We start from the raw sequence: 25,887 nt of genomic DNA on the forward strand, positions 1-25,887 counted from the left end.
TGTTTGTCTTTTCACTAAAGAAACAGCCCTGTACTATAATGATTTTTAATGTTTCTATTTATCAGTTTTTATATATTCTCCCTTATTGTCGGATTGACACATCTTAAAACTCAGTGGGCCCTCTGTCAGCATTACTTTCTGATCCCATTTTATTTACCACAACTCATAATCAAATTTGAATGAACTGTGGCTAAAGAAAATTTAAAAAAGAGTAAATAGGGCCTAAGAAATGACTGGCAGGCACCCTCTGAGTAAAATGCACATTTGATCTTTCTGCTTACTTTCTGTTTCATTGCTTTGTTCTGAGTAATTGAAAAGGCCAGAAAACTAAATGTTAGATAAGAGTAAGATTTTCTGTTCTTTGACTTAGGAACATCTGCCAACTTGCACCTCAAAGCTGCGAGACGATCACTTTTGGGAATCTTAGAACCTGATCACATCATTTTATGGTCTATGGGTAAAAATAGAACTAATAGTAATAAACGTCAGATTTTTATAGTACTTACTATGTATGTGGCAGGCACTCTTCTAAGCACTTTACATTTATCAACCCTTTTGATCCTTATGATAACCCAAAGAGGCAGGTACTGAAATCCTAAATTTTCAGTTAGGAAATGACAGAATCCAGGGAGTTAGATTCCAGAGTCCATGTTCTTATTAACCATTATGCCTTTAAAAAGGAAACACACACACACACACCATCTATCCTGAATGCGTAGTAATTAAACTGAATGAAAAGCTACTAGAAATCATCAACGTTGTAAGCTTCCTCATATCAAATATGAAATCGCATGTGTGCAGAGAAGAGTTAACACAGCAGGCCTATCCTTAGAAAAGCCTGCTAGTAATATTGGTCCTTGGATGGCATCTGAGAACTTGGATTTTGGTAGAATTCCCACTACTTGCTCAATGAGCCTCCCTGGTAGACATTTTTACTTATGTTGTCACAACTTGTTGCTGGAGGAATTAAGTGCATTCTGTGTGAGTCCACTGGGAAAGGACTCTTGGAAGCTTACTTCTGGTTTCCTATTTCACCCCATGCACCTTGTCCCTTTACTAACTTTGCTTTGTATCCTTTCCCTGTAATAAATCACAGCCATGAGTATGACAATATGCTGAGTCCTGTGAATCCTCCCAGTAAATTACCAAACCTAGGGGTGGTCCTGGGGACCCTCAACACAGCATGATTATCTATTATAGACCAAAAAAAAGGAAAAAATCCCAGCCAACTCATTCCTCCCATGCAAGTTCACAAAGTTCATCTCCTACCAACTCACACATATATATGACATGACAATTAAGTCCCAATACCTCTAACAGTTGAAAAAACAGTGACAAAATTTTAGATTCTTATAAGTAATAATAATCCTCATTCTGAAACTGTACTTTGTTTTATAGCTAAAAGGGCATGTGTGGGCTCAAGCAATCTTATCCCTCATGTCATTTTTAGTTATTAATATCATCCTCAGAAGAAATCTTTGAGAAACAAGTCACTTTACAAGTAGCTCTTAGAAAACACTAAGACTCTTTTGTCTTATAAACACTGACATTCATTTTTCCAGAGGTCCTCCTAAATAAATGCATGTGGCTCTGCTCTGAAAGAGAGTGCTGTCAACCCTGCGAACTGAACTTCACATTATGCAAACAGTAGATTCCAGCTTGCTACAGCATTAATAATAAACTGTTTCAGAAGGGAAGGAAGAGAATCAGTAAGTAAGTTAAAGTTAAAGGAAACAAGAACACTTGCTTAATTCACGGGTAACTTGGCTATGGCCTTGCATTTACAAGGAAATAGTATGGTCCTAGCAACACAATTGTTCTCCTTGTAGGTTAATAATATATGTTGAATTGAATGATGTAACATGTAACTTAAAATCTAACCACACCAAATGTTGTGTATTTATTCAAGTGCATTTTAACAGAACACTTACATAAGTCTCAACATCTCTCCCCACAAGATACTTATCCATAATGAAGAAAAATAATTTCACAGTGGAGAAACAGACACTATCTTAACTAAATGATCAAAGTTAACATCACCAGTCATAAGCATAGGACATTATGTGCCTCCCATTACGATACGTGGAGAAGGACACAACACAGTTTCTGTAGTGTACGTGCCAAAATGCATAACCTAAATTTAATCACAAGGAAGCATCAGACAAAGCCAGATTGAGGGAGATTCTATAAAATAACTGACCAGTACTCTTCAAAAATACCAAGATTATGAAAGACAGACAAACTAAGGGACTGTCCCAGATTAAATGAAACAAAGCAGGCACAACAATTTAATGAGACACGTAATTCTGGACTGAATCCTGGGCCAGAAAAAAGATGTTACTGGGACAACTGAGGAATCTGAATAAGGTCTGCAGATTAGTTAATAGTACTGTATCGATGTTAATTTCCTGATTTTGATAACTATATTGTTTAATTATATAAAATATTAATTCTTGGAGAAGGGTAGTCTCAAAATTCTTTGTATTATTGTTGCAACTTGGTAAAGTATGACATTCCAAAATGAAGAGTTAAAATAAGAACATCTAAAAGATACAGAAAAGCCTAATGAAAAGTAATCTTTTCTTCTATTCCTATCTTCCAATTACCCAGTTTCCCTTCCAAGGGGCACCTACTGTTTCTAGTCATGTGCTATTTACTTTAAACAAAATTTAAACTTTTTCAGGAAATAACACATTCAATGAATTTCAGTAAATTATAAATACTCCAGATTGAATTTATTAATATTTATACTGATCTACTGTTATATGTTTAGGGTAATGTCAAAGATATCAAGAAGCATCTTTTCTATTTGTCTTTAATGGTTTAAACAAAATCTATGTTTTATACACTTAAATGCATTTATAAGTAGTATGTTTCATGGTGTCAAATCATTTCCTTCTTTCCCAGGATATCAATTTTACTCTGTCTCCAATTTAGGAAGGGATTTGTTCCCATCGGTAAGTACAGAATCGATTGCTTGGAACTCAAGCTCATTTCCTCACAAAAGTCGTATCATATGTGCTAGTTAGGTTCCCTACTTACCTTAGAAAGCAGCCAATTTAAACTACAATGTACACAAGGGTCAGTTCCAATAGAACACATATAAATTAGAACCAAATTCTCATTTATAAAAATGCTGCTATGAAAAAAATATCTCCAGTGTTCCAACTTGAGAAGTCAGGCACATACTATCCTTCAATTTCCCCCTTTTTCCAACCTCTCAACTCATGACTACTCTTTTACACACCCTAGAAAAAGAGCCACATACTCTGAACTTTTCTTCCCACAAGCAAACCCTCGCATGGTAGTGAGCTAACCTAAGTGGCAAAGGTAGTGCTTGCGTGGAGTTATATAACTCTTCACTGTAACTGATGCTGAAGAGTGAGGAGAGCAGGCAGAATTAAGGAGAGAAGATTTATATCTGGGTGTGTGTATATAAGGTAAATGGTAGTACTGTTCACATATATTCACATATGCTCTCTCTTATATAATTCCCCACCCCATCAGTGTTAGGCTTGGATATGTGATTTGCTTTAGGCAATGAAATTTAAGTGGACATGATATATGCCACATCTAAGCAGAAGCTTTAAAATCACTTAGGTGATCGACCTGGGTCTCCTGTGCACCTGCCCTCAGCCTCAGATACAGGCTGCTCTTTTAGTCTTCTAGGGATGAGAAGCTAAGTGCAACAGACCCAAAGTCGACCCAGTAAGACAGCAACAGCCAACCTGATATAATGGTAAGAAAAAAAGCCTCTGAGATTTAGGAGTTTTTGTGGTAGCAAAATCTGGTTGATACAGGAATTCCTCTTCATCCAATATCCCTCACAATACTATCTATCTGGCAACGACAGACTTTATAGCTTACGGACAGCTATTAGCGTGAGGTCAGAAACAGTGACTAAATCAAAGTCACAGTGAGATATCACCTCACACCTGTTAGAATGGCTACTATCAAAAAGATAAGAATGACAAGTGCTGGCAAGGATGTAGAGAAAAGCGAACCCTTGTGTACTGGTGGTGGGAATGTAAATTGGTGCAGCCACTAGGAAAAACAGGATGAAGGTTCCTCAAAAAATTAAAGAGAGAACTACCATATAATCCAGCAATTCTACTTCTGGGTATTTATCTGAAGGAAACAAAAACACTAACTCAAAAAGATATCTACACCCCCATGTTTCTTGCAGCATTATTTACAATAGTCAAGATGTGGAAACAACCTAGGAGTATGTATCCATCAATGGATGAATGGATAAAGAAAATGTGATATAATACAATGTAATATTCAGCCATAAAAAAGATGGAAATGTTGCCTTTTGAAACAATATGGATGGACCTTGAGGGCATTATGCTATTTGAGACAAGTCAGACAGATCAAGACAAATTCTGTATGATCTCACTTGTATATGGAATATAAACAACAACAACAAACAAACTCATAGATACAGAGAACAGATTGGTGGTTGCCAGTGGCGTGGGGTGGGGGTGGAGGGTGGGACAAAATGCGTGAAGGTGGTCAAAAGGCACAAACTTCCAGTTATAAAATAAATAAGTCACAGGGATGTCACATACGATGTGATACAGGAACTGGAGACATGGTGACTACAGTTAATAATACTGTATTGTATATTTGCAAGTTGTTAAGAGAGTAGATCTTAAAAGTTCTCAACACAAGGAAAAAAATTTGTAACTATGTAATGATGGATATTAACTAGATTTGTTGTGATCATTTCGCATTATACACTAATATTGAATCATGTACACTTGAAACTAATATGTTATATATCGATTATATCTCAAAAAGAAAAGAAAAGAGACAGTGACTAAAGCTAGAAAGGAGAGGGGCAGGCAATGCTGCAGTCTGAAGAATTACAGAGAATGTTTTCTATGTTACCCTCATCTCTTGTCTGGATTTCTTTCATAGCCTTCTTACTGCTCTCTACTCCTATCTCTCAATCTGGTTGGCACATAGTACCAAGACCAAGTCTTTAAAAATATAAACCCCAAAAAATAAAATATAAACCAGATCATGTCACTCCCCTGCCAGATCATAAGGAGTCTTGTAGGCCATAGTAAAGAATTCGGGTTTCATGGAAAAAATGCAAACATAACAGTGTGGCCACTTACCAAAGAGTCAAATCATTTCCCTAAATTTTATTGAGTCTTAAAGTACAGTAGTACAAAATAATACTTCATATTCAAAATAATGGCATGATAAAAAAACTGAAGTATGTCTTAGTGTACTCAGTTTATAATACAAACATAACCTATTTAAAAAATATTTCTCTTTAGTGATGGCTAAAATTTTGCTGAAATTTGAGGGATATTCAAGATATTACTCAATATATACAGAATACATTCTCCAATGGCTCTCGGTAGTCTAGGACTGTTTTTTCAACTATAGTAAACTAGCATATACATATGCATTGCTTCTATGGAAAAATCCAGTTCAAGTTCAGTTCATTTATTTTTTTCTTAGTATCTCCAATGTGTAAGGTACTACATAAAGGTTTATAGAATATAGTCCCTGCTTACAAGGATCTTGCAATATAGTGGAGTACTCAGACATACAAATACTTAGTAATGCCAGGAATATTCGTCTTTACCAACACTTAGGGCAGAGATAATTTTCCACCCTGAAGCAGAGATTGGGCTGGTTTATGGCTAGATTGCAGAAGCAGCTAAGAGCAAAAAGTAGGTGCCTCTGAGCACAGTAACTTGTTAACTTCTAACATTTGCAAAATAAAATGTACCTTTCTTTCTCAGTCATGATATTCCACATAAGTGAACAAAGAATGGTGTGATTAGGTACCCAAACAATGAGCACTGAAAATAGCTCCTCTGATGCCTGTTTCTTCCTAGGTGATTCCTAAGTCAGACGTATGTAAAGCAGGAGCTGTAAGTTTTATGTTATGGGTAACCCCCAATGTAGTTTTCACACATTAAAAATAAGAATGGTACAATCATAAGTGTAATACAGGAAAAGAAAGAATTTCAAATAGCTTTTGTCTTTTTAGCTTTAAAATACAGGGTTGCTAACTCTTCTATACAGCACCTCGGTATATGCAATATAATGTTGCAAATATAAGCAGGGAGAAGGAATGGGTTAGAATCACTCTTCAGAAAAATCAATACTATACCAAAATAAAATACAATCCCTATTTCTTATTATATACAAGAATAGGATAAAGGGAAACCGAGTAAATAAAATCATATATAGGTACAAACTGGGCAGGAGAAACTTGTTACTAAACATTCAAAATCTTGATTCATATCTAGAAAATATGAAGATTGTTTAACAAAAGAATCAATAAATTTACAAATTCAGATAATCCAGATTCTATAATATATAAAAATTAGCAATAAGTCTACAAGGTTTTAAATAGATAAATATGATATACACACACACACAAAAACATAAAATTAGCACTTAGACTTACCGTAATAAGAGTTCTTTGGGAAGTTTTTTATTGATTACAGCTTCATCACTATTTGAGAACATCTGCAAAAACAAAATCATTATGTCAAGTGTTACTTAACATTTTATTATGTTCAACTCAACAGTTTAGAGGTAATCCTCTCAGGAGAGAGGTGAGTAAGTATAGTGGGTATTATAAGTCGGTCATATTTTCAGAGACTCTTTAGATTAAAAAGAATTTTGAGACATTTAATTTGTTCCCTTCCTTTAGAGAAAACAAACTAAGAGCAGTCAGAAGGATGACACTATGTGTGTGGTACTGTTTTAAGTGTTTTTCATGTATTAATGTATTGAATCTTCATTTTACCCCTAATCTTAATTTTACATATAAGGAAACTCAATTACAAAAGGTTTACCTGCTTAAAATCACATCACTACAGAATGACCATTTAAAAATGACATTAAGGTAAGGTGATTCCCCAAATCTAACTCACATTTACTTGTTCAAGGAGATACTCAGAAACCTGAATAGGGAACATTCTCTTCAGAGTTTTATGTATCATGCAGAAAAGCGATGCTCCATAACTACCACAATATGCATTCTTGATGTGATTATTTAACAAATTAATCAAAATTCAACAAAGACCCATGGGCTGCTGTGTGCTACCGTGTGCTGCCATGAGTGGCCGGTGGCCAGCGTGAGTGGCCGGCAGCCATCATGAGTGGCCAGCAGCCGAGAGCTGCCATGCATGAGCTGCTGTGAGCGGCCAACCGACAACTGGCGACCGACTTCCTCAGCCGGGGGCAGCGCAAGGCTCATAATACCAGCATGTGCCAGGGAGCTGTGTCCTACACAACTAGACTGAGAAACGATGCCTTGAACTGGAGTGGGCGGGGGAGGCAAAAGAAGGGGGGGAAAATTCAACAAAGCCACCATTTCCTCCACAAAGGGTACCATGACGGTGAGCTTCTCTAGCAAGCTACATTAAAATAAATAAATAAATAAAACCCAAATACCTATACCCAATAAAAAGCACAATTAAAACAGCAAATGTACATGTCATTGATGCTGAAATATGTTCAGTCCCTGCCATTAAGTAATACAGAGCTGAAATGAACTTGACTTCATGCAGTGAACATTTACTGAACACCCTGTCAATATCAGGTACTTTTCTAGGCAACGAATACAAAGAAGACGTAAGTTATCGCTGTACTTAAGCTCTTGTTCTACAATGAAGAACACACAAATAAGCAAATATTTTACTAATTATTACAGAAAAAATGACAAGAGGTATATGAGAGCAAAGGATGAAACAACTAATTCTGCTCACAGGTGATATCTAAACTGGATCTTAAAGGCAGGCCAGTTAACTAGGGAAAAAGGGGGCGATAAGATGTATAAAAGCATGGAGTCACACATACAAGTAGGTCCTGGCACTTCATGATTCAAAGTATAACAAGTAATGGAGGGAAACTTGAAGGGATAGGGAAGTAGTGGACAGAATGTACTTCCCCCTCAATCTCAGATATCTAAAGAGTAATTAGAATCAGTATTTTCTAATAACTATAGAAACCTACCTTCCAGCTAAATGGAAAGCACTGTGAGGGAAGGGACCATGCCTTTCATGTTTGCCATCATATTTCCAGGGTTGAGCATAGGGCCTGATACATGGTAGGAACTCAGTAAATCTAATGAATGAACTATTAAGTGGATGGTGGGGTTAGGTCATGAAGGAAACTTGTATACCAGGTTAGAAATTTGAAAAAATCCTGTGGAGAAGAGAAACCTAAAGAAATTAAACTCTAGACTGGTAGCAAGGAGATAAGCATAAGAATATACTGAAATTATAGTTCAAGTAAAAGATGACACAAGTCTCTGCAAGATTACAGGGGCAGTGGAAATGAAAAAAAAAAACTGGAGAAAAGAAGGATTTTTAAAAAAACAAAAGGACTTGGTGATAGAAGCTGAAACTACCAAGTTTCAGTGCAGCAAACAGTATCTTATAATAAAAGTAATGCTACTGCCTGACAATTACATGTTTTAGGAAATTATCTGACATCAAAGAATAATCTGCTTTCCTACAATATCTACCCACTGGTGGAAGCTATTAAAAAAATCATATTCCTCTTCTATAAGGCAGTCTTTCAAAATGAAACCATCACATTTCTTCTTAAACAAGTTTAACTTCTCAAATGAAAAGGTTTCTAAGATGCTACACTATTATAATCATTCTTTGCTGGGTACACTTATAGGAAAGAATGAAGGAATTATGTATTTAAAAAGCTGAATGATCAAGGGTGGATGACATAAATAACGTCTTGCAAAAATAGCTAAAGTATAAAAAATTGAGACCTTGCTGAGTTAGATGGCACACAACATATATCTTTAGCTTGAGATCTTTGCGAAAAAAACGAAGCTTGTTAAGTACAAAATAGTACCGTGTTTCCCCCAAAACAAGACCGGGTCTTATATTAATTTTTGTTCCAAAAGACGCATTTTGGAACGTATTTTTAGAGGATGTCTTATTTTTTCATGTACAACAATCTACATTTATTCAAATATAGTCATGTCATCTTCTTCTGGAACATTGTCATAATATACTAAATGCGTCCGTTTTAGTTCGTTTAGATCTTAACTGGGGCTTATTTTCAGGATAGGTCTTATTTTCGGGGAAACATGGTATCACTAAACACCCAATCTACTAGACTATACCCAACTCAAATCCACTAAAAGTAAAAAATAATCATTTTTATCTTAGAAATCCTAAGCTCCTTATCTTGTATACTCACAGTATTATTAAATGCTAGAAAAAACCCAAGCTACTAAGGAACTTTGCTCACTTGAATACATAGTAATAAAATTAATTAAAAATACAGACCTGCTATATATTGTTCACATGACTTTTACAACTCTAGATATAAAAAGGAACAACTCACACCCAGCAACTGACTTTTCCCCTTGCTTCAGTCTATCTAGGCTGAATGCTGTTATCTCTGTGGGAACATAAAGGTAGGTATGTGAAAAGCAAAAGGAATATACAGAATGTTGGGACGATTTAGGCAACACCAGGTGTACAGGACATCTGTCCAGACTTCTATTTCCCTCATCTTCCTTCTGCACATACGTATTGTACTCCAAGCTTGCAAGGAAGGATAAGTAGTTCACAAACTGTGGTTACCTGACCAGCTGTATCAGTATCAAGCAGGACCTCGTTAAAAATGCAAATTCTTGGGCTGCACCCCAGACCTATAGAATCAGGAACTGGGGTTGTGGAAGGGATGGAGGAAAGAGGCGCAATCTGTAGTGTAACAAGCACTCCAGGTGTTACTGATGCTTCCTAAAGTTTGAGAACCAATGGGCCAGATAAAGTAGCTCGAGAATCTCAGGACCCAAGAAATTACAGTTCTAACAGATAATCAGAATAGTTTATTATTTGAAATGGCACAGCAAGGTGGCTTAAAAATAATCCTAGAGGTAGGCACAAAATAATTTTAGATGTTTTCTAGGAAACCCAAATGGCTTCTGCTCCAGTTTACAGTATTGTTTGTAAAATAAATGTTTTACAAAAACAATGTTTTAGATACTTTAATGTTTCAGCTGAATCCAAACTCTAGGTTTCTCATGCAAAATACAAAGGATGTAAAAACCAACTAGATGGAGGCTATACTGAATTACAACAAATTATGAAGGATTTAAGCTATAATCAACTGTAGAGGAAGTGACTTTTCAAACATTTGATATTCTTAAGTAATCTGGTTTTATATTAACATGGGGATATATCATTATCTATTTTTATAATCTATCTACAATTATAAGGATGTGATCAAGGGAAAAAACATGAGAGCAACTAGATTGTCCTTTCTCTATTATTTGTTCCAAGGTAGGACATCATCCCCTAAAAAGGCAAACAGAGACAGCAACACTGTCTTCTAGGGATAGGACATTCTTGAATTAAAAAAAAAAAAAAAATTCACTTAAATAAAGATTTGGTTTGTCATACATTAGCATTTATTATTGCTTGTTTGTATAACACTGTAATTGTTTTTCTGTAATTACACAGCTGAAAAACATAACTCTGAAAACACTTGTTACAAATTGTAATTACATCACCTAATAGAGTTCCTAAATTGTCAGAAGCGTTTTTTGCGATTAATTTAGCCTTCTGATCAATGTTTAAATCTTACTTTGGCACATTTTGGGGATTAGTTTACTAACATAATGAATTTAAATGCTTAGCACACAAACAAGGCCCAGGGAACCAATTCAAGAAGCTTTAAACCCAGAATCTGGGTGGGAAACGGGAGATAGTTTGAACAAAGGAAATAAGAAAGAAATACTTGCTCAATAGTGACCCCTGCTGATAATTAATCTAAGAGCATAGTTACTAACTCCAAAAAAAAAAAAAGTTAAAAGACCTGACCTGTATTATTCAAGCTTTATAGAAGAAATAACAAAGTTTAATGAGTATGTTAGCAGAGAATACTAGTTACCCCCAATATGCATTCTCCTCTTACAGAGTAACAGAATTCCCCATTTTTAACTAGCACATGGCTGCGTGGAAAGAAGACTTTATTTCCCTTGCAGCTAGGTAAGGCCAAGTTACTAAGTTCCGGCCAATCAGAAAAAAAAGTGATGTGTGCAATTTCGGGAGTGTCCCTAATGAGAGTGTGCCCCTTCTTTATTCCTCCCTCAATTCTGCCGCTTGCAATGTGATTAGGATTACTGAACCTCCATCTTGTATCATGCAGTTGAGGGCCTGTCACGGTTTTAAAGATAAGCAGAAAACTAGAAAACACTGGCAGATGACTGCAGAGAAACATGGCTCTGGATTTCATAAGATAAAAATAAACTATCGTATTTAAGCCACTTTTAACTTCACTCTCTGATACGTGCAGCTAAATTTATGAAGAGAGTTTTAGATTGTGAAAGGGATCTTTTGTTTTACTAGATGAAGAGTTCTGGAGGCTGGTTGCCCAACATTGTTGAGTGTACTTACTGCATGCTTAAAAATTACGAAGATGGCAAATTTTATGTTATATGTATTTTTCCCACAATTAAAAAAAAATTTAAGGTTTTTTTTTCTTTCACATTTTAACAATTCTAAATTTAAGAAACATCTTAAAATTAAAATCAAAAGCTTTTTGTGGTTTATAAAGTAATGGTACATTTTATAATTCACAGCAATTTACATATAGTAAATTATAACCAACAGGAGAAAAACAGAAATAAAACAGAACTTAAGAATCACTAGGCTTCTCCTCAAACAGGCTCTGTACTTTTTTGCTCATGTTATTTTCTCTAAAGTACCCATGCAACCAAACTTGCCTAATCTGTCAATAGAAATAGATTAATGTCCACTGAACATGAAGCCTTTCCCAATCTCCCTAACTGGATGTGATTGGTCTTTCTGTGGAAACCCCAAAGCACCCCAGAGCTCAGAACACCAGTTCTGAGTTGGTGTGGTGTCCCTTACATAAGACTTTAAGCTGAGAGGAAAGGGGCCTTGTCTAGTTCACCACAACATAGTCAGCAAGCAACACAGTGCCTAGAAACTGCGTTGAACCAATGAATGCTGTTTATACCATAGGGATCTGGAAATACCTTTTTTTTTTTTTTTTTGCCTGTAGTGTAACATATCTATGTAATTATTTTATTGATGGCAAGACAATCACAAATTTTTTGACAATATTAAGTACTTCTTATTTCAACATGTTGCAGTACTCTTTTGACTGTAAATTCCCAACAGGTTTCCATGGTTTTTTCACTTTGTATCTATTTCTATAGCAGAGTGCATAAACAAACAAGGAAATCTGATAAATTGAATGTTACCCTAAATTTAGTAAATAAGATACAAATGACATCAGCATAGTAATAGATTGAATACCATTACAATAAATAATTAAAATATATTAAGAAACAAAGTTTGGAGACTCAGTGTAGAGCCTATTTATTTCAAGGGTAATGAGCTACATTAAAAATTTATTTTAAAAAGAAGTAATAATTGCTAAATTTTCACCATCATGGAATTTCACCTACATATAGCATTTTTAAACAGCTTCATTATGGTATAATTCACATACCATGAAATTTACTGGCTTTAAGTGTACACTTCAGTAACTTTTAGTAAATTTATAAAGCTGTGCGACCATCACAATTTACTTTTTTGATGAATTTCTATCACCCCCAAAATATCCCTCATGCCCATTTGCAAATCAACCTCTGTGCTGATCTCCAACCTCAAGCAACCACTAATCTGCTTTCTGTCTCTGCAGATTTTCCTTTTCTGGACATTTTAAAAAATGGAAACATAAGGGGCCAGCGCAGTGGCTCAGGCGGTTGGAGCTCCATGCTCCTAACTCCGAAGGCTGCCGGTTTGATTCCCACATGGGCCAGTGGGCTCTCAACCACAAGGTTGGCAGTTCAATTCCTCAACTCCCGCAAGGGAATGGTGGGCTGCGTCCCCTGCAACTAGCAACAGCAACTAGACCTGGAGCTGAGCTGCGCCCTCCACAACTAAGATTGAAAGGACAACAACTTGATTTGGAAAAAATCCTGGAAATACACACTGTTCCCCAATAAAGTCCTGTTACCCAATAAAAATTAAAAAAAGGAAACAAAATATATCATTTTTGCATTTGGCTTCCTTAATACTGCATGATGCTTTTGAAGCTCATCCATGTTGTACCACGCACCAGTAGCAGTTTTTGTTTTAAGATTTTATTGGGGAAGGGGAACAGGACTTATTGGGGAACAGTGCGTACGTCCAGGACTTTATCCAAGAAGTCAAGTTGTTGTCCTTTCAATCTCAGTTGTGGAGGGTGCCGTTCAGCTTCAAGTTGTTGTCCTTTCAGTTTTAGTTGTAGAGGGCACAGTTCAGCTCCAGGTCCAGTTCCCGTTTTCTAGTTGCAGGGGGCGCTGCCCACCATCCCTTGCGGAAGTCGAGGAATCGAAATGGCAACTTTGTGGTTGAGAGGACTCACTCCAACCAACTGAGCCATCCGGGAGCTCAGCGGCAGCTCAGCTCAAGGTGCTGTGTTCAATCTTAGTTGCAGGGGGCGCTGCCCACCATCCCTTGTGGGACTCGAGGAGTTGAAACGGCAACCTTGTGGCTGAGAGCCCACTGGCCCATGTGGGAATCGAACCGGCAGCCTTCGGAGTTAGGAGCATGGAGCTCTAACCGCCTGAGCCACCGGGACGGACCCTGGTTCATTTCTTTTTATTGTCGAATAGTATTCCTGTGTATGGAATGCCGTATTTTGTTTAATCATTCCTAGCTGACAGACACTGGATTTCTATACTCTTTTTACTGTTATGTGTAATGCTGCTATAATCATTCTCATACAAGTCTTTTGATTGAAATAAGTTTTCAAATCTCATGAACAGCATTTAAGGTGGAGAATTACTGGGTTATATTGTGTGGTAAGTTTAAAGAAACCCCTCAGTCGTTGTCCAAGTGTCTGCACCATTACACATCCCCATCACCAATATATGAGTTCAGTCTGTCTATATTTTTATCATCACGTGTTATTATTGTCCATCTTTATAATTTTAGCCCATCTAATGGGGTGGTATCTTACCGTGATTTCAATTTGCATTTTCCTAATTACTAATGCTATTGAGCATTTTGTGTTTACCAGCCATTCAAATGACTTCTTTGATGAAATGTGTATTCAAATCAATTGACCATTTATTTGGTTGTTTTCTTACTATTGAGATTTAAGGGCTCTCTATATGTACAGGTTCTTTACTGTATGATTTGCAAATATTTTCTCCCATTCTGTGTGTTGTGTCTGCTATTTCTCGATGGTGTCTTCTGAAGCACAAATGTTTTTAATTTTGATAAAGTCCAATTTATTTTAATGGATCATGCTTTTGATGTGTTCCTATATGAACTCTGCCTAGACAAAGGTCATAAAAATTATCTACTATGTTTTGTTCTAGAAGTTTCCTAGTTATAGTTCTTACATTTAGGTCTGTGATCCATTTTGAGTTAATTTTTATATATGGTGTGATATGAGGACCCAAGTTCATCTTTTTCCAGGTAGATACCAAATTGTTTTAACACCATTTGTTTAAAAGACTATTCTTTTCCCATTGAATTGCCTTTATTAAAACCTTTATTGAAAATCAACAGACCACAAATGTAAGCATTATTTTTGGATTCTCAATACTGTTCCATTAACTTATGTATCTACCTTTATGCCAATAACTCACTGTCTTGATTACCACAGCTTTATAGTAAGTTTTGAAATCAGGAAGTCCTTTTATTTGGTTCTCCTTTTCCAAATCATTTTGAAAATTCTGGGACCTTTGCATTTCCACATAAATTTTAGAACCAGTTTGCCAATTTCTGCAAAAGAGCCTGCTGAGATTTTGACAGAGACTGCACTGATTCTATAGATGGATTAGGAGAAAAATGTCACCTTAATAATATTGAGTCTTCCAAACCATGAAGTTGGAACGTCTGTTCATTTATTTAGGTCTTCTTTAATTACTCTCAGCAATGTTTTGTAATTTTCAGTAAGTCTTTTCTCACATCTATTCCCAAGTATTTTATTCTTTTTAATGCTATTATGAATTGAACTGTATTCTAATTTCACTCTAGGATTGTTCAATGCTAGTATGTAGTACATCTTCTATTAGTTACATTTAAAGTATTTGTGGCCTTGAATTAAAAATGTGTCTCTTTTATATAGCATAAAGTTGAATCTTGTTTTTTAAAAACTGCAGTTTGATAATATGTCTTTTAAGTATGTAACCCATTCACATTTAATGTAATTATTGATTTAGTTGGCCGTGTCTCTCATTTTGCTAATTCTTTGCTGTCTCATATGTCTTTTGTTTGTTCCTCTTTTACTGTCTTCTTGTGTTTTAAATAGATATTTGCTAGTGTACCATTGTAATCCCTTTTTTTTTAAAGTGTAAAATTTCTTTCTTAGCGAATTTTCCACCTATTTTTAATTATACTCATCCTGGTGAATGGGAAGTGCTATTTCATTGTGTTTTTTATTTACGCTGCCCTAATGACTAATGATGTTGAACATATTTTCATGTTTCTCTGTCATTTGTATATCTTCTTTAAGGAAGTATCTATTCGAGTCCTTTGCTCTTTTTAAAACTGGGTTGTTTTGTTGTAGCTAATTTGTAATAGCTTTTTATTTCTGGATACATTTTTTAGGATGTCTCTTCATTTTCTTGTGGGTGTCATTTCATGTGTAAATATAGAATTTTTAATTGACAATTTTTCTTTCTACATTTAGAATGTTATACACCTGCTTTCTGGTTTCCATCTGGCTTCTGATGAAAAGTCAGCTGTTAATTACACTTCTGTTCCCTTTACATCATGAATTATTTTTGTCTTGCTTTCCAGATTTTTCTTTGATTGGATTTAAACAGTTCATCAAATATATGTCCAGGAGTAGCTTTCTTTGTGCTAATCCTACTTGGAGATCATTGAAATTTTCGATGTGTAAATAAATGTTTTTATTAAATTTGGGAAAATTTCACATATTTCTTCAAATTTTTTTTTCTGACTTTCTCTCCCACATCCTTCTGAGACTCTTATTACATGTATGTTGGTACAGTTATGTCCCACAGATCTGAGGTTCTGTTCATGTTGTTTCATTATTTTCTTTAAACTGGATCATTTCTTTTACCCTGTCTTCAAGCTCACCGATTCTCTGTGTGATCTTCAATTTGTTACTGAGTCCCTCTAGTGACTTTTCCAGTTATTCTATTTTTCAATTCCAGAATTTCCATTTGGTTCTTTTTTATAATTTCACTTTATTGACATCTTCTATTTGACGAGTCACTGTCCTCATACTTGCCTTTAATTATTTAAACGTGATTTCCCTCAGTCTTTGATATGTTTATATTAGCTGCTTTGAAAGTGATGATTGGCCTCTTTTAGCTGTATATGATAAAGTGTGTTGAGAAATATGCTACAGAGAAAACTGTACAGTTTGAAAAGAATTTGGATGAAATATAGAGGGCCTATGACTCACTAGATTAGAAAATAAATCTATTCCTCATCTTTTGTCTCTCAAGCCAATGAGATTCTCAAAATGAGAACTACCCTCAGGGAAAATATCAGATCAAGGGTATGGCTGTAAATTCCTTTTAAGACCTCTGAAATTTTAAAAACCATACCCAGTTAACTCTTTCAACTACATAAAAAGACCTCAAATTAAACGGAATTATGCCACAGCAGCCTGACACAACCAGAGAGGTCTTAAAATGAGTTATAATGATGTAGCTTTTTGGGACATGGAATAACACAAATCAAATTCATAGAAAACGCCAGAAATATGAAATGAATTACCAGCAATATTAAAGGGACACAGACTATTCAAAATGAAAAGAGGCCTTTGGGCTTCCAACTTTCAATAGGAAAGAAGTATGCTGAGAAAGCTACTCAGCTTCACAAGATATTTCTTACGTAAAAGGAGAGAACTCTCAGAACATAGTGTTAAAAGCTCAGAACATGGTAGAATCACAAAGAACAATGGATATGGGAACCATTCCCAGGAAGCAGAACTGGGCACCAATCAAGGCACATTTCCTGTTCCTGGAGTAGGTGACCCTGGCAAACTGTGCCCAGCTAGATTTCAGAATTGATATGGACCAACAACTGCTATGTGTCTCCTATTACTCCCCCTTTTTAAGGTAATGTCTACTGCCATTATTCTATCCCTGTGGCAACAGTATATGCTCAGAGTTCGGAGCACGTAATTTTTCTTTTTTAGTTCATAGGTCTCTCTGGATCAAGGACCCTCATCCATCTCTGAATCTGATACAGGTAAGTTATAGGTCTTCACCTTTATTTGTTTCTGTATAAGACTTTGGAGGTCTTGGAAGGGTATGGTATTTTACAAGTGGTAAGAATGTAAATCATCTGAGCCAGAGGGGAGACCATAGTAGAACCTTATAATAATGGCCCCCAAAGAATCTTATTTCCTTGTGGCAATGCCCTTTTGCAATGGGATTTTGCTGCATCTCCCTTCCAAAGGTAGACTGTTTTCCCATCCTTTGCATCTGAGTTAACATCATGACTTGATCTGAGCAAAAAATTGTGGTGGAAGTAACACTGTATGATTTCCAAAGTTAAGCCTTAAGAGACACTAAAGCTTTGCCCTCTTGAAACACTCCTGCCACCATGTAAGAAAATTCAAGCTAAACTTCTGTACTGATGAAAGACCATGTAGAAAAAGAGCACTAGCTGACAGTGACACCAAAGTCTCAGACTGTAAGTGAGATCATCCTAGACAGGCAAGCCCCAGTCAAGCCACCAAATAATTACAGCCTCATGAGTGACCTTTTCCAGTGATCAGCAGAACTGACAGACTGAATGACTGTTCTAAGCCACCAAGTTTTAGGGTGGCTGTTAAAAGCAAAAGCTACAAAAAGAGGTTCGATGTTTTAAAAGTTTATGACTCATGATCTAAGTTTCAGATTTGAATAAAACTTAAGACATACAAAGATAGCCCAACATAGGTCAAATCTTTCAGTGGGAGGAAAATTTTAGGGAGATTAAGGATGAATTTTCATCAAGAAATCCAGAGTTGAAGCTGCAAGAGATTTTTTTTTTTTAGAACTATTTTTTTCCTGTAAGTAATTTTTACTGAGTATGCCATTCCTTCACTCAGCCAACACCAGATGTTTTTCTGATTGGTTGATTTTCCTGCCAGAATTTAAGAGGAAAACAGTTTTGTATGGCTAAATAAACATAAAACAAAATAAGTCTGTAATTCCTCCACCCAACATCTTGTTCCTAGTAGAAATATAACTGCTTTTTAGAAGAAAACTACTGCCAGCGCATTACCACCTCGTGACTAAATTTATCCTAAGAAAGAAATCCCCAGATAAAATCACCAAGGAAGGGATACATTTAGAAAACAGACACATTACTTAATAGGTCAAACTTTCTGCGTTGGACACATCCTAACATCTGACTCAATATCCCGAGCTTTCTTTTATCCTGACTTTTGTTTACTTAACCAAAATCTACATCCACTACCAATTCATTGCTCTCAGTCTAAAGTAAGTATACACTTTTATTATGGTCTCTGTGTGTATCGCTGTCACTTACTAAGTGTTAACTATATCCCCAACAACATTCTAGGGCCCTGAGGACTACATGAACTTTGATGAACCACTAGATATAATCGGAATCTATTTTGGGTGCTGCTCAATCCTGGAAACCATGAATGAGAAGAGGGTTATGTAATAAATCTGACAAGCTCAGTCACTGAAAGTAACTTCACAGGGTGATCTAATCATAAATTCCTAACTGGGAAGGTCATGGTGGATAGCCACACCCTAAGCCTATAACTTCTTTAGTCAAAGGTTTATCTTTGCCTTAACTAAGCCTTGTCCATTGTTCTTGTGCACCCAAGTTAACACATTTGTGAAATGCCAGAATAATCCTCTTTTCAGACACCTCAAGAGGCATATGATCTTGTTCCAATTCACTGTAAATGTTACTTGTCAAATTACCTTGTACCCACCAATGTAAAAGAAGCGTATCTCTCCATTTTACTTTTTATCCAATCGTAGGGATTTCCCCGCCTCCTTAATCTGCTACCAATGGATTCCACATAATCTTCCCTACTTCCCTCCTTTGATTCCAAACTACAAAAGAATTTAGAGCTGCCATTTCCCGGAGCATTTTGAGATCTTGCTTCCAAGCATGTCCTCAGTTTGGCTCAAATAAACTCATCAAATTTTCTACAGGTTTGGGCATTCTTGCATTGACAAAATCTTCCATGCCCTACTGAAAATTTCTTTTAAAGTGAAAAGAAAGAATTGAAATTCAAAGTAGCAATGTAATTACAGCTCCTTCTTCCTCCTCCTCGACTCCCCCAGTCTCACCCCATCTGTATACACACTAAAGAACTAAGAGGTATATACTGCAAGCCAATAATGGGATTTGACTCAGGAGTAGCAAGCATTTAACTGAAACTCCTGTTCCAAAATGCCATAGGGATTGGAAAAACAAGGGAAAGTAGGGTTTGATTTCCTCATGTACAAATTCTAGTCAATGTGCCAGAAACTGAAAACTGGCAGAATCTGTGGAATTTTCCAAGACATATGTCAGATAGTAATTTTAAAATTCACTCACCAACACACATTCTAAATCATCTTACTGCTATGGAAATATTTCCAAAGCAATAGTATTTTAATGTAGTCATATTACTTATTTGTAGAAAAAGCATTCCCATTTTAGATAATATAAGTAACAAATAAAGTATACAGTAATACCTTAGATATCCTAACTGTATGTCAGAAAATATATTTCAGATTTAAAAGGAACTAAAAGAAACAATATGTTATATTAGAACAAAGATTCTTTAAAGTGGAAGGGAAGAAATAACTTTGTTCGTCACTAAGGAAAAGTGATACCAAGTTAATGGTTTAAGGAATCTATTAGACTTAGGCCATAATACGAACAAGACAGTGGTGTTATTATAAATAAGCTAGTTAAACAAAGGATGCATGACATGGCTAGGTATTTGGCTGGTGTTAATTGATAAATATCTGGAAAGAGGTCTCTACAATATGCCATACAACCACCGAATTTTACATAAAAAGTCAATCATGACAAAAGGACTTGGGAAAAACAGCAAGGTCCTCCCTTTCCCTACATTCTACTGAATCTTCTAGGGGCTTCTTCTGATATTTGCCTCTTTTTTCTAAATATGCTCACTCATTAAATTTAGATATCATCTACTGACATCCTGCCATGTAATGTTCCAGCTTGGTCCGAAGCTGGCCACCAGGCATGCCAGACCTAGGGCCTCCTGGGACGGGACCAACTGCAGGCCAAGTTTAGCTTCAACCTCTACCCTCACTCTCCATATCCTATGTAATTTTGTCACAATCTTTGTTTAAATCAAGAGTCGGTGTGAATATAGGATCAGACAGATACAATTCAATGTTGAGCCAAGTAGAACAACAGGGCCATGCATTCCTCCCTACAAATTAATGACTACTTCATTTTTTTTCTACTTTCTATGTATTTTTAACTTTTCCTCAAATGCTCCAACATCTGTCACATGTCTATCAATATCTCCCATATGTTCAAACATATCAGATACTGTTTTCTTCTTGGAGCCATATATTCCCAGAACTCTTTGTTCTTTCTTCTGCTTCTCTCTGTTGGGGAATTTTCTAGACTGGTTACACAGCTGTCATCCTGGACTCTCCCTTGGCTCTTCTCTATGACTGAATTCTGCTTTTTGGACCTGATGCTTCTCCCTTGCTACTTAAGGGCACATCCTCTAATAACATATATATATATATATATATATATATATATATATATATATATATATATATATATATAAATGGCTCGTGAGAACTGAAATTTTGGAATCACTCATATGTCTAAAAGCATCTTTATTCTAGACTCACATCTGACTGATAATTTGGCTGGAAATGTAATTATACATTAGAAATCCTTTCCACTGAAGACATCTAAAGACATGGCCTGATACACTTCCATCTTCCTATGCTGTTGCTCTGATAATATAATGCCATTCTGATTGGTCCTTTGACTGTAACCTCTAGTTCCTTTTTCCAGAAGCTTTTAGTATAGTCTCTGTATCCCCAGTTTACTGAAATTATAGGATCAAGCCTCTTGGTCTAAGTCTTTACTATTCTTTCAGCTCTTTCCATTTATAAATCTGTGATTCAATTTGGGAAAAGCTTTGGAAATTTTCATTTCTATTTTCTCTGTTCTCTCATTTTTGAATTCCTATTAATCAAATACTGGACCTCCTGGTCTATCTGCAATTTTTAAAATTATTTTTCTCCTACTTTCCTCATTTAATCCTTTTGTTCTAATTACTAGGAAATTGCTTCAACTTTACTTTCAATCTTTTCACTAAGTTTTTTTGGGAGTGTTATCGTATTTTTTATTTCTAATTTGTTGAAATTTGTTGTATTTTTTATTTTCTAATTTGTTATTTCTTATTTGTTGCAAGATTTTCAAAATAGCATCCTGTTCTTTCAAAGATGCAACATTGCATGTCTTAGAGAGTAATACCCCTTCTTCTCCTCCACCCTGTCCATCCACAGATTTTTTTCTCTGCTCTGCTTTGTCTCTTTTCATTGTTTGTTTGTTTGGTCTCTCATTTTGAAGGCTTTCCTCAACTATCTGGTTATCCTTGGCTGTCCATTCCTATTCATGGTATTAGGAAGCTAAACGGAAACTAATTGTGATTTCAAAGACCCAAAACTCTGTATGCAGATTTTCGTTTAATTCCTTGGCTCCATACCCCATCCTCTTCATGCATGTGGTGTTCCTGAATACAGACCCTCAGCTTCCACTTCCTTGGAGGAAAAAAAATCCTGTTTCCTAAAGGAGAAGAAGTAGTGTGCACACAACTCCATATAAGACTTTCAACCATTACCCACTTTTAATCTCAAACCTCATCCTTCTTTTCAGAGACTAACTGCTAACAGTGATGAGTCTTTGGGGGAGGTTTTGTTGGGTCAACTTGCTTGCTTGTCCCTGCAGATAACCCAGGGTGTACCTTCCCCCACTTGGCTAAATCACTTAACACTTCTAAAACACAGTTGAAATTACTCATGAAAGGTGGTTTCTTCTTCCACTCATTTTTGCCCCTAGGGTCTTATGCCTCCTCTTTTTATTCCTTTATTAGAATTTGGGCTATTTGAAAAGGAAATGAAATAGAAACATTGAGTCGAACTCCCATGTTTAACTACAATTCTCATGCACTAGTTTTAGATGTCTTGAACAAAATCATTAAGTATATTTACTAAATGTGTGGAGACCACAAAACTCAGCAGGATAAATAATACCTTGGATAACAGAGTAAGAATTCAACATGATTTGGAAAGGATAGTATTAAGAGGAAACTAAATAAGAATAAGCTTAACAATCTCATTTAGATTAAGCAATTACCAGTTACATAAATACAAAACAGGAAACTTGGTTTCATGGAAAAAAGCTTACAGAGTTTTAGTTTATTATGTGTCAGTTATAGGACTTGCTACAACATTTTAAAAGAAAAAAAAAAAAAAGCTATATCTTAGAATACAGAATACATTAATGGGAAGCAAAAGACCAGACTAAGGGAGAAAACTACCCTACTATATATTTTGGGTGGTTGTCAACAACTCTAATAGCAAATTTGAGAAAGGAAACTGACTAAATACCATGAAGAAGATGGATCCCAGGATACTAAGAAGTTCTAAAACTACGTCTTGGCAAAAATGGTAAAGATAAGAGGAATATTTAAAGTCTTGAATGAAAAGATATTACCATTGCTATTGAATATCTGAACAATTGTTCTTTAGAATCAAGTAGTTCTATATTATTCCAGATAGCCACCTAGAAGAATGAAGACAATTTGTATTAAGACAGATATGGCTTAAATAACTTTGTAAAGCTGTAAGCGCTCCCCATTACTGGTCAGCCAGCCTTCCCAGTATCAGGGATATCATACAGTAGATTCTTCCATTGAAAAGAAGCTCGAACTAGATGACATTAAGTTTGGTACCACTAAAAGCAACAACAGAAACAAAGAAGCCAAGAGACAAAGAAGGTCATTATATAATGATAAACGGGTCAATTCATCAAGATACTACAGCAATTGTAAATATATATGCACCCAACATCGGAGCACCTAAATCTATAAAGCAAATACAGAGCCAAAAGCAGAAATAAACAGCAATACAATAGCAGGAAATTTTAAAACCCTACTCTCAACAACGGATAGAACTTTCAAACAGAGAACCGATAAGGAAACAAAAGATCTGAACAACACAATAGAGCAAATGTACCTAACAGACATATATAGAACATTCTATTTGACAACAGCAGAATATACATTCTCCGGGACAGAACATGTTATATCACAAAACAAATCTCAACAAATTCAGTAAAAAAGAAATTATATCAAGTTATCTTTCCTGATTACAATGGTATTCTCAATATGTGTTTTCCATCATCATCAAGCAATTCTCCAATATTTAGCAGACACTGACGGGGTGTCCTACCAATTTAACTCAATTTTGACACCATCTACCAGAAGACAATGTCAAATCTCACAGGTTAATGGTTCAATCCCACAAGACTGCCTCCCACTTCAGATGCCAATTGCAAGCGCAGGTTGTTACCTGTGCTTCTGACCAACTGGCTATAAATTGGCGTGTCCCATGACCCACTCCTCAGGTTCAATTAATTTGCTAGAGCAGCTCACAAAACTCAGAGAAACATTAACTTACATTTGCCAGTTTATTATAATACAGATCAACAGTCAGATGAAGAAGTACATAGGGTGAGATCTGGAAGGGTCATGAGCATAAGAGCTTCTGTTCCCGTAAGAACCAGGGTATGGCACCCCCCCCTGCATGTACATGCCACCAACACAAAATATCTCTGAACCTGAATCTTGTCCCTTGGGTTTTTATGGAGGCTCCATTACATAGGCATGACTGATTAAATCATTGGGCACTGGTGACTTGGTTCATTCAAACTTGGTGACCTGAAACCAGGAGAGCGGCGTCTCTTAGAAGTTGACAACCAAAGTAGTATTACCCATGGAAATGACTGTCTACATACTAGTGTCATCCGAAGACATCCTATACGCACGAGCTATCTCTTTTCTGGGCCTAAAAACAAATGCTATTCCAGAACATTTAAACCAAACAAGTCTACTATCTACATGAACTGGCCTATACTATGGCCAATGCTCCAAAATTTACAGATCAAACCACAGCTTCCTGCCAATCGTGCTTGAACTAGTCCCATCCCATTAAAACACTGAAAAATGGTCTTCATCAATACTATAAAATCATTAAGAAGTTAAATAGCATTAACCTGTTAAGTTAAAAACTGAGAATTTTAACCCCTCCTTAATGGTATGCCACAAGTCGAGACATCAACGTGACTAATTACAATCTTATTTATTATAATCCTCACACAATTCATCACAATTCAGTTAAAAGCCTCAAAGCACTACTCTAACCCAGAACCTATAACAATTAAAATACCACAACATCCTACTCCTTGAGAAACAAAACAAAAATCTATTCTCTTTTCATTACTCCTATGATAATGGGCTTACCCATCATTGTTTTAATTATATTCTCAAGCATTTTATTTCCTTCAACATATCAACTAATTAGTAATCACCTAATTGCCATCCAGCAGTGATTGCTTCACTTGATATCAAAACAAAATAATGACTATCCACAATTATAAAGGCCAGACCTGAATACTAACATTAATGTCACTTACTTGTTAGGCCTTTTACCACACTCATTTACAGCCACCACGCAACTACTGATAAATCTAGGTATGGCCATTCCTCTATGAGCGGGACAGTATTTTTACAATTCAGCCATAAAACAAAAGCCTCCCTCGCCCACTTTCTACCACAAGGAACCCTTAATTCCTAATCAGCCTACTCATTCAACCAATAGAACTAGCTGTGCAACTACTAGCAGCTGTGCCAACTAACAGCCAACATCACCGCTGAACACCTTTTAATACACCTAATCAGAGGGGCTACAATTGGCTTTGTTAAATATTAGCACAACTACAACTTTTATCACGCTAATTATCCTTATTCTTCTAACAATTCTAGAATTTGCAGTTGCTTTAATCCAAGCCTAAGTATTCACTCTCCTCCCCAGAGGTAAATGGGAAAGGGAATGGGAGGTGGGACTGAAAATTCCAACCCTCTAATCATGGTTGGTTACCATTTCACCTTTATGGCTCTGAACTGAGGACAGGACCTGGGGAGTGGGGGAAATGACAGAAGGTGATCAAAGGGTACAAACAACTTCCAGTTATAAGTTCTGCAGATCTAATGTACAGCATATTGACTACTGTATACTTGAAAGTTGCTAAGAGAGTAGATCTTACCGTGTTTCCCCGAAAATAAGACCTAGCCAGACAATCAGCTCTAATGCGTCTTTTGGAGCAAAAATTAATATAAGACCCGGTCTTGTTTTACCATAATTTTACTATATTTATATAATTTTACTATAAGACCCGGTTTTAATGCAATGTAATGTAATATAATACCAAGTCTTAATTAATTTTTGCTCCAAAAGACATGTCAGAGCTGATTGCCCAGCTAGGTCTTATTTTCGGAGAAATAGGGTAAATGTTCTACACACACAAAACCCCAAACTTATTAATTAACTATGTGAGGTAGTAAGATGTGTCAACTAACCTTATTGTGGTAATCATTTCCCAAAATATACATATATCAAATCATTAGACAACATTGTATGTCTAATATATTATCTCAATAAAGTTGGAAACAAATAAAAAACCATAAAGGGAACCAATAGAAATAAAGAAGTGTAATTAACGTAAGAATTACAGAATGTACTAAAATAGGTTTTCTGAAACATAAAAAAAGATTCAGGGGGCGGCTGGATGGCTTAGTTGGTTGGAGCGCATGCTTTCAACAACAAGGTTGCCAGAG

The 25,887-nt window shown here is 35.9% G+C and overlaps 1 protein-coding gene across 4 annotated transcripts in view; it reads right to left on the reverse strand.

Moving 5' to 3' along the window:
* Positions 1-25,887, reverse strand: part of FBXL20 (F-box and leucine rich repeat protein 20) — a 98,913-nt gene that overhangs the window by 46,866 nt on the left and 26,160 nt on the right. For all 4 annotated transcript variants that reach the window (XM_019747614.3, XM_074319444.2, XM_019747615.3 and 1 more), the window contains exon 2: positions 6,440-6,501. In XM_019747614.3, coding sequence (XP_019603173.1) covers positions 6,440-6,501 — 62 coding nt within the window. The remainder of the gene's footprint in view (positions 1-6,439; positions 6,502-25,887) is intronic.

Source organism: Rhinolophus sinicus, chromosome 12, assembly GCF_057876585.1.
Source record: "Rhinolophus sinicus isolate RSI-liver-muscle chromosome 12, RSI-T2T, whole genome shotgun sequence".
Taxonomy (NCBI): Eukaryota; Metazoa; Chordata; class Mammalia; order Chiroptera; family Rhinolophidae; genus Rhinolophus; species Rhinolophus sinicus.